Here is a 16,856-nt window from a genome sequence, read left to right on the forward strand (position 1 = left end):
CTTAAGAGTATCCCCCCTATTAAGAGTATCCCCCCTGTCCGAGTATCCCCCTAGTATCCTGTTTGTATTTTGTAAGAGAATAGTAAGGCAGTTCTAAAATGACATTATTGGACTGTGAAAATTATTAATCTTATTCTTAAATTGGAAATAATGATTTGGAAAACTGCAAAATAGTTTTTAATATATTGAAACGGGTCAAATGGGAGTTTTATTATCATGTAAATTGCGGGTATTAACGTTTTTTCCTAGCATACAGAAGCTTTATTGTTATTTACGGGATTAGAAAAATTAACAGGAATTGCAGGATTTTAACATTTCAGCGCTAACACGCACTCAAACATCTCCTTTCCATTTATCTGTACTTATATATTAAGAAAATGTGCGTTCATATATTCATATAGAGTCCAAAGCAACTTGCGATACTTAGAGAAATTGGAGTGACTTTATATAAATACTAATGCAGTTTTGACCTTGAGTGAATCATCCTGACTAAGTTTGACCTGCCAAATGGCGTATCAGTGCTGTGTCCGGTCTCTGCCGTGCTGTCGGCAAAAAGTATGTCACTATTAGGACAATATAACTCATTTTTTTCTGAGTGTAAATTGAGTTTACCTTTAAAATCAAGTTAAATTGCGGGTTAAACTTGAAAGAAATAAATTAGGTAAAGTCACATTAATCTGAGAGCAGTAAGCGATAGAAATAAATGGCAAAATATTTTTTTCGAAAAGTAACACACAGCAAATGTATGTAGACATACATTTAGAAACACATGCTCACTTTTTATATAATATTGTCATTAACAACGTACTTTTAATCACATATCACATATATTTAGAGGTAAACTTCAAAGACCTCTTGGAACCGTACATGCAGTAGGATATTAAAATAGAAACACATTAATGAATGTATATATGAAGGTTAAGAGACGAAGTCTGATATTCAAGTAGCCTTCATGTGGTGCCATCAGAGACGTCTTTCACAGGCTGAACTTGAGGTGTGTAACACGCAACGAGTGTTATTATAGGCGTAATAAAATAACCGTTGTCTAAAGAATTTGTTGTCTTTGTTCTGCAGAGTTCATTCGTATCGACTATGCTTTAAACCGTGTCCTTGAAGGCGCCTGGTCGAACGTACACCGGCCATTGCAGAGCAGAGTTCAGATCACGCTCACCATATCCTTCCTCCCGTCTTGAACTGATGCAGAAATGTTGCTCTGTACACTGTTGGGAAAACGACGAAAAATCTGTCGTAACAGTATTTTAATGGCCTGCTGTCCCATAAAATTCGACCAGGATTGTTCGGCTTTCGTGCGTTCACTAGGAAAAAAAAATATTTCGTCGGGAGACCGGCTACTAAAACGCCGGATGGACCGTTTGTAACAGTTTTTTCGAGCAGTATAGCCACTGGCACGGATACTGCATTAGTTGCCCTCACTTATCAGGTTACCCTCGCTCTCCGACACACCCTGATTAAGTGGCGACTCTCTATCTGCTCTCATTCCACGGCATGTGCCACGAAGGTCTTCAGTCTGGCTGTGTCTGTGTTGAGAGCAAGAGCGTGGTGAGCTCTTTACTTGAGTCACCCCTCGCTGCTGCACAAACTTAACTCGCACTGCGGTACTCGGTATAAATCTTTAAAAAAATTAATTTCTTGTAGAAAAATAATTATTTCGGAAACATCGTTGATATTTTGACTAAGATGTCTGTTCGTTATGTGTATATGTATAATTAAATTCTAATCATTTTTGTCATGACCGTGAAAAGCATTATTATATTTATTCCAAATTAATCATTTCTTAGAAACGAAAAGCTTCTTTCAAAAAACAGAAGAATTGCGCATACGCACGAATAGAGAATAAATACTTGGTTCTCATAGCTTTAAATTCAATATGTCGGCTTATTAACATCCTTGATAAATAATGAAAAATATACTTTTTATATATTGCCTGAATTGTTTTTACTGCTATTACAAGTTTTGAATTCAAACAAACATAAATAAATCACCAGCAAATTCTTCGCGCTCATGTGATGTTTTTTTTATATTTTTGCTTTATAAATATTAAAGTTGATCTGAATATACCGGATTTACCCACCGCGATCGAGCACAACTGAACAGTTGGTTTCGTTAACTCGAAATTCTTGGTTTCTTCGATAGAAATAATTTTTCCTGCCCTGGAGGGAAGATCAGGAGGGCGAAGAGATTCTGTTTCATGATCAAATAATACTTCTGAAGTTTTGTGTTCTTCGATATGTAAACAACCGAAGCAGCAGCGTCAAAAATGGGTGAGTGTTGCTAGAAACCCATTATGTGCTGTCGTATTTACTGAAATTTGATGGGTTAAGGGAGTAATTATTTGTCATTAGCCCACTTTAGCCCGTATTTTTGATTGTAATTTAAATGGGGTAATGGTGATTATTGTGCACAAGCCCATTATGTGCTGTGATATTTACTGCAATCTAATGGGTTTAGGGAGTAATTATTAGTCATAAGCTTTATTTATTCCATCTTATTAAATGTAATTTAAATGGGGTAATGTATGAGGTAATGGGGTAATGTATTTAAATGGGGTACCCCAGTTAAATGTAATTTAAATGGGGTACTGTATTGCTCAGATGCCCATAGTATCCTGTCTTATTAATTGTAATTTAATGGAACAAAGAAGGTGCCCGAAAGTGGTGAGAGAATAATGATGAATGTTGTACCTTATATTTTCATTTAAACGTTGGTAAACTTGTTTGCATAATTTCCGCATGCAAATTTTGAGTTATACTGTGTGAATATTGCTAAAGAAATTCATGAATGAAAACATAACATGTCATTTTTACATATGATATGTTGTTGTGAGGAAGGAAAATTAGTATGAAACTCATAATAGTTATATAATCGTCATTATAAACTTTTCCAATACTCCTTAAGTTCGACGTTTTCACATCTAAAACAAAAAAAATTAGTTGAATAACATCTGAAAATATGAGAATTTCTAAACGAAAATGCAATTTCTCGGCCTGAATTTACTTAACGCTGACCTCCTCTCAACGTCACGGTTTTGTGAAAAAGAGTTAAATATTGAGCCTATTTAATTGTACGGCTTCGCGAATCTGTGAATTTTTTCAATGCAGGCACTCTGATATGAAGGACCTAAAAGTTAAATTTTCAAAAATTGGTAAGAAATTTAGATCAGAATAATGACAATCTGTATGTCTTTTCTAAGCCCCGCTGATGAGTTCACCAGCGACTAGGAAGACAACATCAACAATTAATTAAGTTATCAGGAAACCAAAACCAAGTTCTCGATGCAAGAACTATTATATGAAGAATATTTTTCTTCATGCGACGATTTAGAAATCATTGTTTAGAAGAATTAAGATTTAGAATCAATATTCTTTAACGATTCTCCTCCTACCCAGGCGACAGTGGCTTCTCTTTTTGTTTGACAATGTCTTTCTCTCTTTCTTTTTACAATAAATCTCTCTCTCTCTCTCTCTCTCTCTTTACAATAACTCCTCTGACGACCTTCTAAACATATTTCTGCACTGAATAGATTAAAAATCTCTTAACCTCCTCATGACATAAATAAACGTGCTCCTATATCCTTATAGTTTCTAAAGAGAAATCTTATTATAGTGCCACCTCATGTTACCGATAGTTTATGTTCAGCGTGAACGTGAAGCTCACATTGTTATTTATTGAACAAATCTCCCATGTTTTTGTCGCGCACCTGCAAACGCGTGAGCTGGTGAGGTATGTTAGGCACTCAAACAGAAATGTTGTGCTGTGTGGTGCATGTGTAGAGTATCTGCATGCTGGTGTGACACGTATGTGCATGCAGGTGTAGAGTGAAGGATAGCATGTCACGTGTGTAAGCGCAGGTGTAAAGTACCCCCCAGACGTAAGTGACACGTGTGTGCAGATGTGCAGAGCAGGTGTACAGAGCAGCCACAGACGTAAGTGACACGTGTGTGCAGATGTGCAGAGCAGGTGTACAGAGCAGATGTACAGAGCAGGTGTACAGAGCTGTACAGCAAAGCACTTGGCAGCAGCTGTGGTCTATTTCTGGCCAGCGTTACCGAGCGCCTGGGCGACGCCCTCAGACCGGCGAGCTTCCCTCGTGCGGGGCGATCGAGGGAAGCCACCGAGGAAATGGGGGACCATTTCGAGTACCCATTTCTTGATGGGCAAGACGAGGGCACTGGTAATAACAATGGGTGAAAGTGTCCATTACATCAAGGAAAAATGGCGCTGGAAATAACAACGAGTGAACAATATGTTACTACATAGAGGATTAAATGGCGCTACATAAAGGATTAAATGGCGCTGAGAATAGCAAAAGGTCAAGAATTTAAGTGCCCATTACATAATAGACACTTAATAAATAATAATAGGCATGTAATGGGCATAATAATGGGCACGTAAATAGCAATTATTGGGTTAATATTGAAAGTGCCAATTACACAATGGACAAGCAAAGAAGAAGAGTTCATTTTCAATGATGAAACGCAAATGACGTAAAATCGATAGTTCATGAAAAGACGTTTTACAAAATGCAAGAGGAGTATGAAGGAGCTGATAACATTCCTTAAAGCGGTATAACTTTGTAGAACATTAACAATTTACTCATAACTTGCTCTTTCTGATACTTTCTACATTTTACAATGACGATATGAGATATCGTGAGCTAGAACATCAAGAACGAATTCATGAAACGTATATCATGTCAATTTATCATGTCCTCTGTCATTTTTCCCAAATAGCTATTTTTTCCCACAACGGTAATTATGTAAATTGAATGTAAAACATGGTTACGATAAATGTAATAATTCTATGAATATCGCAACCACATTAACGTAAATCAAAGCATCCGATTTTGCATAAGAGAACATACATTTAATATTTCAAGTAAAATCATGCACAAACAGATTTCTTTACCAAGAGAAGCGTGGTCACCAGCTAGAGAAAAACAATCACTAATTATGTCTCAAGCGAAAAATAAGATAATAGTTCCCCATAAATAAATAAATGGAAATCATTTCCTCAATATTGCAATAAAATATTCATTGACATTACCATAATTATTACAAAAATCATGAAAAGACTTGCCCTCGCATGCATTGTTTTTTTTTTCTGCTTTCTTTACAAATAGCACATGCCTCTTAGACTCCAAAATGGGCAACAATTTAATGAAAGAATCAGCTTCATTTAGTATCTGTTCACGAAGACAGGTTTTAGTACATCAGGATAACGATGGCAGGTCAGCGTCATCGTTATCTCTAATTGGTCAACAAGAGGATTTTGTGGCCAGTCGTCGACACGTGAAATGGAGTCGCAAGGCCTTTACACCCCAAGGCTTCGTCTTGGGATTTTTTCTTTAATTTTCGTAATATTTTGGGCATTTATATAGTTTGTGATATATACATATGTGAGAATGCAAGTTTGATTGAAGATCAGAGCATGCTTTTTATTAACAATCTTCCTGTTCGTCTTTTCAATGAGTCGAACCAAATTTCTAGCTGGAGCCGGGGGATCGAAAAGCAGGTCGAAAAAAAGACCAGAGCAGCATGCTCTGGTCTTTAATCAAACTTGCATAAAAGAGAAGCTTCTGCCGAACTACACCAATATATGAGTATATACTGTATATCAGTTCGGATAGATGAGAGTAGTGTTTGTAATCAATGCCCAGACGATTGGCATAACTTTGGATGGTATAATGAATATGTTTTATTGCGGTTGTATAATGACCAGTTGATTTTATGAATAAAAATTTTCAAAATATCACAGAGTTGTGTGACGACTTGCCCGAATAAGACTAATACTGCCGTTGGGACTAGCACATGAATCATTCTATGGCATATCTAAGAGGAAAGAAACTTTTATGTACAGTGAAAAAATAATGTGGTCGTTTCCCGGTCCTAAATGAGAAATTAATCATCGAATTGATAATGGTAATTTAACGAGGTTTATATATTTTGTTCCATCAATTTCATTCTTTGACGACAAAATTAGAGCTTGTCGAGTGCAATTTTTATTGCAAAATCGTTCTAAATAATGTTAACACGCATGAAGTTACCATTAGACTCAATTATATGCTGAATAACTTTATATTTAATGAGGAAAAATATTTGAAAAGGCGAAGAAGCATCCAGCGCAATACTCGGTGACAGGCGCCAAGTAATGATTTTGACAATTGCAGCAGTCAACCGCACACGCGGATAATGATTGGGTCATATTGTCCAAATCGTGACCCACTTTCTTACCCGTAACAAGAGCACAGAGGGGACTTTGCACCATACGCTCATTTGTATAAAGGTATAAAGGGTATAAATTAGATGCATCGCTTGCTGGGCAAAGATACACTCATTCCTCTGAGGGGATATTTTCAGCCCATGGCGATGAAGACTGTGTCACATTGAGACGGTTTTGTTTGACGCAAAAAATCAACAAAAGCGCCCGTAAACCGATCAAATCTACCAGATAGATTTATCGCTCATTTTATTTATTTAAAAAGTGTAAAATTGGATGAAATTTATATACAGAACATCAAAATTTCGCGAACAGTGTATTACTTCAATAATATTCATTAATGACTGAAATTAGTCTATTAAACTTACTCATAATAATTCACAATTCATGAACACAACAGTGTGGGCCTTGGATGTGTAGTTGTATAACTGTTGCCTAAATAGATCTTTAGGCCTTGAAAATAAACACAAACACTTTAACTTGATATGAATTGCCTCGTAATGGATTGAACAATATTTTGATCACGTCTAAAGGAAAACTACGGTTATTAACATTTTTTAACATTACTTTCTTCACACGCTGCGTGCGAGGAAATACAGACGAAGGTGAGCTTAGAGTTTTTGATTTACGTGTGGCTTTTATTTGCAGCTACCGAGCCTAAAAATGTTTATCCAAGCCTGACACGAGCCTAAAGATGTCCAATAGAATGCTTCTCTAGCTTCATCTCTCGCTTAATATTGGGTTCTGTACGTTTATTAGCAAAAAGATATGCTTCTTTTTGGACGCGCTATAGCTATTTTTGTAGAATTTCCTCAAACATAAACTTTTTAGACACTTTTTAATAAACACTTATTTAGAGCTTTTTGCCTTTAGAGCTTTTTCTCAATGAATCATAGTCTAATTTATATAAAACTTATAGAAAAGTTTGGTGTTGCAAGACGAAGCTATTCTACCGTTCTTGTATGTTGTCAGCAGCCTTGACTTTAGCTCAGTCCCAGAAATAACCGAATCACGTTCACTCACCTAATGGGTTCAGTACTTGTATAAAAGCAACGTTATCAAACGAGTCATCTTGACATGTTTTCCTTTCAAGACCCACTTACTCATCAATTCATTAACAAATGGATTTAGAATGATCTACTAATTGAGCCCTGGGACAAAGGGTTGTCAAGAATATTAATTTGAGTGCATTGTTTGTCGGAATGATGGAAGTCAGTCATTTTTCCTCATCAATTTCATTAAGTATTCATTTAAAACAAATTAGGATGCTATATTTTCCTAATAATGAGCTTATTGCTCAATCTAAAATTCGGTAATTTTATTCATTCGATCAGATTAAAATTGATCAGAGTGAGGTGGTGTGATATACTACGTACGTCTTTCAATGGTGATCCCGTCTGGTCTGTTATAATAATAGCGGTTCCAGCGTTTAGTATGCCTTAGGCCTGTCGCCGATTCTTAACATCGCAGAACATTCACAGCATTTTGGGGTCTCGAACTCGCAACTCACTGCTACAATTCTGCTATGCTTAACCGCCCGGCCTCCTTGCCGATTCTGACCAGAAACTGGCGCACAGAGCTGGGATCGAACCCGCGCCTCTCTGCGCCAATCTTGGTACTCTGAACTTTAACCACTGGGCCACCCTGCCCGTAGTTGCACATGTCCTTTCCCGTAGTTCGATTTTATTGGTTTAAATACTTTTTTATGTGAATCATCCTTATCAGGATCATTTTAATAATGCTTTATGTGCGCGAGACATTCCCATAAATTAGGCACATTCAACCAACAACAGCTGATTGTCATCGACCTGCCGCCATAAAGGCTTAGTCAACAAACACGTACGAAAATGGCTCCACACAACCTGCCTTTCACAGCTAGGGTATATTCAACCATCAAGAACTGTATTACCGAAACTAACGCCAATATTTACCGAATTAAATGTGCGTCTACGAAAAAGGTCAGCAGAGGACAAGTGGAACAAGCTGGGATTATTTTAATCTGGATGTTACGAGAACCACGCCAGCAATGCTTTATTGTGGTGCATGAGTGGAGTGCAACCACGCATGACTCTTGCGGATGTATAATCTGCGTATGTTCTCCACGAAATAATTGAATAATTATGCGGTATGCTTGCGTGTGATCTCCACGTAATAAATAGGCGGTATGTCTGTGCGAGTGCGTGATCTCTACGTAAAAATTAGGCGGTGTGATTGCGTTTGATTTCCACGCTTGTCTAACGCGTTATTTATACCTGCATGCGGAGGATCTTTACCTTCATTTATACGTTATTCCTACCGGGATCCTTCACCTACATTGCCGCCTTTTATCGCTCATATACATCCAACTCGTCATTCGTAACTATGAACATTGTATGAGTGCCTACAACAATGTCATCGACGACGGTCATCGTTCAGGGCCGACACGTCGAGACAAAGATGGGATTTATTTGCCCAAGTAACTTTGGTTAACGGGGATTTAACAATTTCTATAGGCAGGTTCTGGTTATAATTCCGTGCCTAACTGAGTTGCTGCATCTCGACCTCAACGATTGTACACCCGGGACGGTAAGAAGAGTAATGAAAATTTTATATTGATTTACAGGTCGTGAATATTGATGAGTGGCTGTTCTTTGCAGGATGTTTCAAACGGAAAAGGTCGTTGACATCTGCGTACGGCCCATGTGCTGAAGCTGATCCTGCACCTCCTCGGCTCCCTCAAGAAGAAATAGTTGACGATCGCCATGTAGTTGCTGCACCTCCTATAGCCCTCCACAGCGACCCAAACGATCAACCGCAAGACGTTTCAACGCAAGAACAATCCAGTGCAAACGTCCCGCCCAACACGATAACTACTGCCACATTCGCGATCTCATCGACAGAAACTGCAAGGAAGCCAGAAATTCGAAATGCCAAGTCACTCGCCCACGGATTATCGAAGAGCCGCGACCATGTTTTGTACTCTGAGAACCCGTTTAGTCAGCGCACAGACGATGAAAGAATGTACAGAACTTCTTCTATTCCAGTAGCCAACTCGAGAGTGATATGGAGTGGTTCTCCATGCCCTGGCCCATACGGAGATTACAAGCCAGTGTCGGTGTTGGATAACCGTAGTTATACTCGCAGCAACGCAAACCTAACCAACTCCGACTATTTTACTTCGGGGCATTTCAACGAACGGAATGTTATACGATCACGTTCAGGCACTCCTGGGTCAGGATATACTACCCTAGACCGAGCGGCAACGGGTTCAAGGACCCCAATAACAACATTTATAGCCAGCGAGAAGTTTCCCAAGAATTACTCGGCCGATCACAAGGGAAAGTCTGCGTCTGGCATCGACAGAAGAGGGCTTGCCACAGAAACATCTCCGAAGGTCGCTCAAGCTGACCCTGCTGCGGGTGTCGCAACGTTGAGTATGTAGACTCTCTTCTGAGTGTACCAAGCGTTTCATTAATAACTCACCTCATTGGGTTCGTTAATAATTAATGTGGACTAACTTTCGGAACTAATATAAACTACTGACTAATGAGCTCTTCTCGCTAATTGTGTAGTCGAAAATTTGCGATGATTGTTTGTTTCAGTTGACTATTTTAATTAAAACTAACGCGTTATTAGCGAAAGGTGTTACCTTTTCTCTTCGGACAACTTTTGATTAACACTTCGGCGCGGTGAATGCGCGTCAAGATCAACTAACTTTGTCAAGACAATGACATAAATCATCGTGAGGCCGAGAGGGAATTTACCTAATTCGTCTGCTGCTAACGATTGCCCGGCTGAATGATGAATTAAAATTTATAATTGGAAAGCTTTGCCATTACTGTAGTTTACTACTTTTGTTAACAGTGAATAACTCCAAATAACATCGTTTTACCAATTGGTGTTTGATTATAGGAAAACTATTGAGTGTTTATATGAAAATTACTTCTATATTCCAATACAAGCATCACGGCACTGCGCAATAATTTATATACCTGCAGTTCTCTGCCCTTCAAAGGCTTATCTATTATATTATCCCACAGCCACACAAAGTTGCATCCCCAGCTCTTCACGCCACATTACATGACTCACAGCCAGACGCCAGCCGTCCGCCATTCACTCTCAGCTGTAGGCTGGCGGAGGCGGAACATGGCGTGGCGACGTCTGTTACTTTGTTGTCGTACACTTTATCTTGCTGCAAAAGTAAAATGAACTGTCTCTAATAATTTCTGATATTAAAGTAATTCAAGGTGGAAACAATATCAACTTTGGAATTCGGTCAGTTTATGATGATGACATTCATGTCTTTGTATAAATATATTTGGCTTTTCCAATGAAATTAGATATTGTTCGGATGCAATGGTTTTCATCCCAAACTCTTGTATTCAGACACTTGTCTAGGAGGTTGTTTTAGATTGATCTAACCTATGCAAAGCTATAACTATTATTAAAACTTATCTGGCAACTTAGATAAACATTTAATTTCTCAATTATGTATACCTGCAACGTTCCTTTTCATGCAGTCAATGAAAACTCTCATGGTCAATATCGATTCCAAGTCAGTCAGTGTGTAACATGGCCTCAACAAGTGAGGGTGCGGCGCCTGCATCCACCAAGATAAAAGGTGCTCGTCCTCTCATAATAAGTTGCTTCCGTGTCTAAAAAACTCATCATCTTGATTTTGTTTCGGCGCGTTGTGTGGTGGTGCTTGTGTGTTAGGGGTTGTGTTGGGGATCTATGTGTAGTATTTGCCGGTTTATCAGCTATTGACTAATGCAATCAGTAGCTAATGTCGTCGTCAACCAAGAAATTTTCGATCTAATTTATTGGCATCCTTTTTGGTCACGCGCGTGAACAACCAATTTGTCTCTACCTATATTATTTTTCCTACAGATAATTTGCCGATGTTCTATCTAGTGAAGGTTAAACTGAATTGTAGGATGTGCAATTTTGATTATTCAATCGAATGTGAAATAGAATCTATATTCATGGCAGATGTCGCGACACCAAAATCGGCGCCGCGTCTCGCACGCTATCTTCCGTTAATTTTAGATATTTTTGTTCAAAATAGTTGGACCTTAGGTAATATTAATGACGAAAATTGATACGTTCGAAATATTTATGTCAATTAAACGTAAATGCAAATTAAAATAGGACGGTAAGCTAAGTTGGTACTGGAATGATGGATGCACGGAATCTTTACCTACTGCTTCTGCGAACGCGTATCAAGTTATTAGCAATTTAGCATGGTATTAATACTAGCCAAAACATCGTTCAAATTTATCAATTAATGTCTGAAAACGATCACTATGAACTTGAGCTACGTTGACTTCTATGAGCATGTTCGTGAAGACGATTAATATGAAGCAGACCTGCGTTTATTCCTACGTACTAAGTGGTAATTCGTGCTGATGATTCTCAACTGTAGTGAGTGTAGTCGATACTTCATGATGGGCCTGCTTGACTGGCCACTTCAATTTCTTGACTCGCGGCGACTTTCACGGTCAAGATCATGTGCTTCTGACGAGCCTGTCGAACGCGAGCCCGCATCACATTAACCAATTGCCTCTTAGCATTAACCAGTTACCCCTCAGCATTAACCAGTTAGGGACGAAACCCCTCAGCATTAACCAGTTAGGGACGAAACCTCTCAGCATTAACCAGTTAGGAAAGAAACCCCACAGCATTAACCAGTTGCCCCTCAGAATTGACCACTTAGAAAACGTCACCCCTCATCACTAAACAGTTAAGAAATTACATCATCAGCACGAAAATGTTGAGGAAAAAGCTTCTTATCATTACCCAGTTAGATAATGAGTTAATCAGCTTTAAAGTAAAGGAAGTGTTACTCAGCATTAACCAGAAAGGTTGATCAGCATTAACCAGTTAGAGAAGGAACTCTTCAGCATTAGCAAGTTCTTGAGATGTTGATCAGCATTTACCAATGCTTCAGCATATAGGAGCAATGTCGGAAGAATTTACGTAACATTATTTAGTTCGAGATAAACTGCTCAGAATTAATCTATCGGTTAAGGATCATTCAGAATTTATTGATAGAACCCTGCAGCATTAAATGGTTAGTGGCAGAACTGCTTGCTGGTCATATCGGCCTGTAGAGCTGCCGATCATCATGATTCGTTAAGGAAATGTTACTGCCACGTTACCTAGCCATGTACTGAGCGTGCGTTACCTAGCATGTACTGAGCGTGCGTTACCTAGCCATGTACTGAGCGTGCGTTACCTAGCAGCATGTACTGAGCGTGCGTTACCTAGCCACGTACTGAGCGTGCGTTACCTAGCATGTACTGAGCGTGCGTTACCTAGCCATGTATTTACTTATTTACTATTTATTTAGCCTAGATTGCACAGTACGCACATCAGCCTTATATATACTGCAGTTGAACGAACTCTCGCATCTTTGCACGCGCTGAATCTTTGCATTCGACGTTCATTTCTCGCTCCGTGTCGCAACATAAGCAGTCACAAATTGCGAGACGTTACGCAACACTATTTAAATTAATTCCGTTCATGCACGGACAGTTGTGAAAGATTTTTTTCAGTGCGGGGACTAGTAACATTCTTCTTTACAAATAAATCCTAGAAAATTCACTTGCTATGGCTAAAATACGAATTTTACTGAAGTATTTTTGCGTCGTAGACAATATAGAAGCGAGCTGAGCATGTGACGGCATGATATCTTCCTAAAATTTTCAGGCAGAATGACAGGTTTCTTCTCAACTCTGGTCACGGCATTGACATGTTATGAATGTTCTTGTCATGTCAGTGACATGTTGTGAATGTTCTTGTCACGTCAGTGACATGTTGTGAATGTTCTTGTCACGTCAGTGACATGTAATGAATGTTCTTGTCACGTAAGTGACATGTTGTGAATGTTCTTGCCACGGCAGTGACATGTTGTGACTGTTCTTGTCTTGTCAGTGACATGTTGTGAATGTTCTTGTCACGTCAATTACACATTAGGAACATCGTGATCTTTTTAAGAATGCGGCGTTTAAATAAAAGTAAAGTTTGTTCAATAATCATGTTGATACTAAAAACAGTGCGTTTTCTGATAGCTAAGCATTTTCATTTCATTTGCTTAAATATCGTTATTTTTTATCGCGTTTTGACTTTACCAGGACGTGCAATTGACTATCAATAATTCCTTAGATTACGGCTATCAGTGTTATCAGCGTGCCATCGTCTTTAAATGTTAGCAGTGCCTGCCAAATTCTCCAGAAAAAATTAGATTTAGCAGAATTTGCTTTAAATGTATCAGAATTCGCTTTAAATTTATCACATTTTTTAAATTCATCAAAATTTGCTTTAAATTCATCAGAATTTGCTTTAATTAACCAGAATTTGCTCTAAATTAATCAGAATTCGCTTTAAATTTATCTGAATTCGCTTTAATTAATCAGAATTCGCATTAAATTAATCAGAATTCGCTTTAAATAAATCATAATTCTCTTAATTTATCAGAATTCTCTTTAAATTTATCAGAATTCACTTTGAATTCATTAAAATTCACTTTAAATTAATCAGAAACCGCTTTAAATTTATCAGAATGTAAAATCTGCATGAACTACGCGACTTGTTTGAAACGCATTTTTTTCAAAAATGTTGGAATAGTAGATTAACGTCGGGTCTGTAAAATATATTTTTTATAATCGACAATTATTTATATTCCTCAATTTCTGATCCGCAAGTCTTCATCCGAGAGATTTGAAACAACGGAACCTCGTGTGTTATCAGCTTACCACATCATCACAACAGTTATCCGTGCACGCAAATATACTGCAGGATTGACGTCTGTTTCAATCCATCTATCATTCTTATCTGAATCTCATGACGTGATAATTGTTTGCACCACTCGGAGTCTTCTGTTATGCCCCTGATTACAATCTCATGTGTTTTTATTGAACAAATGATTTATCCACGTCGTTGATTTGGCCTGCTTTTCAGCAAACAAAATCTTAGAACATAGAAGGTATTTTCTCGTGTGTTTTCCATGACGCTTTTTAGCACATCTTCTCATTTATGGAAAAAAGGCGCTACTGTGCTCCGCCATGTCCGTCTGTCTGTCTGTCCGTGACTTCACGTTTTCGTCGACGAGAAAATGCGCTCTCTGTCACTCATTGCAGTGAGTACCGAGTTATATTTTTTTTATATCGGTTATTGGTTGCTGCAGCTCTGTTATAGCACATAACTTACATAACGCACGTTATTCGTGTCAACATACGAAGTTTTGCCCCCAGACAGACGCCACAACCAGCACCAATTCACTACTCTAGATTTTGCGACGTGGATCTGGCAAATGAATATTAGTATTGTATATTATAGCTCCACATGTTTCTTATTTGTCTCATAGTTAAATCTGATAACTGCGAGCGCACAGCTCAGCTTCTCCGAATCAATTTTTAGTCTTAGCTATTGCTTATAAAAATTATTCAAAAAGTAACACGATGCAGGTTTTGTTGAACACCGGAGAGTAATTGCCTGTTAATTAGTTGGATAATGCATTTCACAGCTAAAAATTCGCTGCCGGGTTAAGAAGCTTAAGGAAGAACTTCTGCCTAACTATTATCTAATATTCGCTGTCTTCGGACGAAGCCATTAACTGAACTAATTAAATGAACTAATTCAATGTTAGTCATTACCTGGGGCCATACTTTCCAAATTCGCTAAGTGAACGTAAGTACTTACGCTCTATTTTTTTTGTCTATGATTGGTGGATTTTGCTTAAAAGGCCGTCAATGATTGGCTGATGAACTTATGATCTCTTAACTTTTTTGAAAGTATGGGCCCTGGTGTCTAATAAAACTTGCATTTAAGAACAACTCCTATTTACTAATTCCGAAATATTATAATCGCACTTTATGAACGAGCTCAAATATAAGCAACCAATATTCATGAATCCCTCCATTCACAGACACCACCTTTCATGAATCATTCATCATTTTTAAACCTCCTCTTCAGCGAAGATGTAAACGAAATTCGTACGTCTTTGTGGACTTGATTGCGTGAAATTCCGTGCGACGACATTTTATTTCGTCTCTCAATGTAATACTTGAAAGCATATCGACATTAAACGTTTTAAACTTGTCTTCAAAACATTATAATCATTTTAATTAATACATTGAACGTGCCCGATGGAGAAGCTAAAAATAATTTCGAAATGCTTTGTTGAAATGTCATTATCAAGGCATAAATGTCTTGATAAATATATTTAAAACGTAAATGCCTAATCCTTACATTTATGTAAGGCTTTATATCTGATAGCAACCATATCATTCGATTCCAAGTACAGAGTGATGTCAGGTCATTTTCACAGACTCTGAGTGTTCATTACGAGAAAAAAAATTTCTGCACGTCACTAAAACGCTGTTCTGTCTGGATAAACTGGGTCAAGATAACCCACTCAAGGGCACAAATGCATCGCTATATGGACAAAGCCTCACTCATTTCTATGAGTGTCATGAGGTAAAACCCTCTTCCCTCATCACGGTGATAGTGAGTAGTGGCCGCTCACTATCATCACGGTGATAGAGTGCTGAGCGACCGCTTATAGTGTTGATGCCGTGCACTTATTAAGTTGATGATTACCGTGCATAATGACCTCTCATTGTGATGTCAAATTTTGTCGGACAATACGTTCCGAAAAGTGGAGAGAAATTTGTCTAAATATCTATGCACTTCTTGCCCTTGTATGGAGTGATCCTGATCCAGTTTCACCCGGCAAACGAGCGTATCTGTGCTACGTGCAGCGAGTGTGTCACTATTTAGACAACATGATCCATTAATTTCTCTACATGCATGGTGTGGTCATGACCACCCACGATGAGCGCTATGGTGATAAGAGTGTCAGCACAACCGCGTTGTTTACAGTCCGCGTGACATCGTGTTGAAAAAACCGGATGCTCCAAAATTAACCGGCGGCACGGAGCCAAATTAGCACACTTTGTGTCTTGATATCAGAACTAGAAATTGAATAACCGGAACCCGTTAGAGCATATTTTATTCATTTGTATATGTTTATTTTGACATTTACTATTGTCTTCGTCTTAATCGTAAAATAAATAAGACATATCTTAATGTTTCTTCGTCTTGATTGGTTTTCTGCTAAGCTCTGTTCCGTTTGCGTTGAAGATTTTCTGACGGTTTAAATTCCATGTCGAATTTAAGTGGAAACTTAACATTAATTAAACACACAATAGAGCATTTCTAGTGACACTAATCCAGCCTTGGTAAATGATTAATTCAGTCTTAGTGAAGGCGATTACGTCATAATCGAGCGTCTGCCGCTGCTGCTTGCTGGGCGGAGTGCATGGCTCCTGCGGCACAGGATGTAGCCTTCCTGCTCCCCTTCTTGATTATATCCTGCCACCGCCACCGCCGCCGCTGCATTCCACTGCTGCGCTTCTTGATTATATCCTGCCACCGCCACCGCCGCCGCCGCCGCCGCCGCTGCTGCTGCTGCTGCATTCCACTGCTGCGCTTCTTGATTATATCCCTGTCTCTTATACACATCTAGATGTGTATAAGAGACAGGGATTATATAATGGTTCTATAACAGTTATATCCGGGGCAACCTAGGTGAACATGCTTTATTGAGAGTTGGTTGCATTGGTTGCTAGAAATTG

The 16,856-nt window shown here is 38.5% G+C and overlaps 1 protein-coding gene across 3 annotated transcripts in view; it reads left to right on the forward strand.

The window, feature by feature from the left end:
* Positions 1–1,544: 1,544 nt before the first annotated feature.
* The window catches only part of LOC108668398 (actin-binding LIM protein 2), a 38,865-nt gene continuing 23,553 nt past the window's right edge, over positions 1,545–16,856 (forward strand). For 2 of the 3 annotated variants that reach the window (XM_018155604.2, XM_047880224.1), the window contains exons 1-3: positions 1,545–1,623; positions 2,155–2,282; positions 8,874–9,650. In XM_018155604.2, the coding sequence (XP_018011093.1) occupies positions 2,279–2,282; positions 8,874–9,650 (781 nt within the window). In that variant the 5' untranslated portion in view covers positions 1,545–1,623; positions 2,155–2,278. The remainder of the gene's footprint in view (positions 1,624–2,154; positions 2,283–8,873; positions 9,651–16,856) is intronic. The other variant, XM_047880225.1, reaches the window with a different exon arrangement.

This window comes from Hyalella azteca, unplaced genomic scaffold, assembly GCF_000764305.2.
Source record: "Hyalella azteca isolate HAZT.00-mixed unplaced genomic scaffold, Hazt_2.0.2 contig5025, whole genome shotgun sequence".
NCBI classification, from domain to species: domain Eukaryota; kingdom Metazoa; phylum Arthropoda; class Malacostraca; order Amphipoda; family Hyalellidae; genus Hyalella; species Hyalella azteca.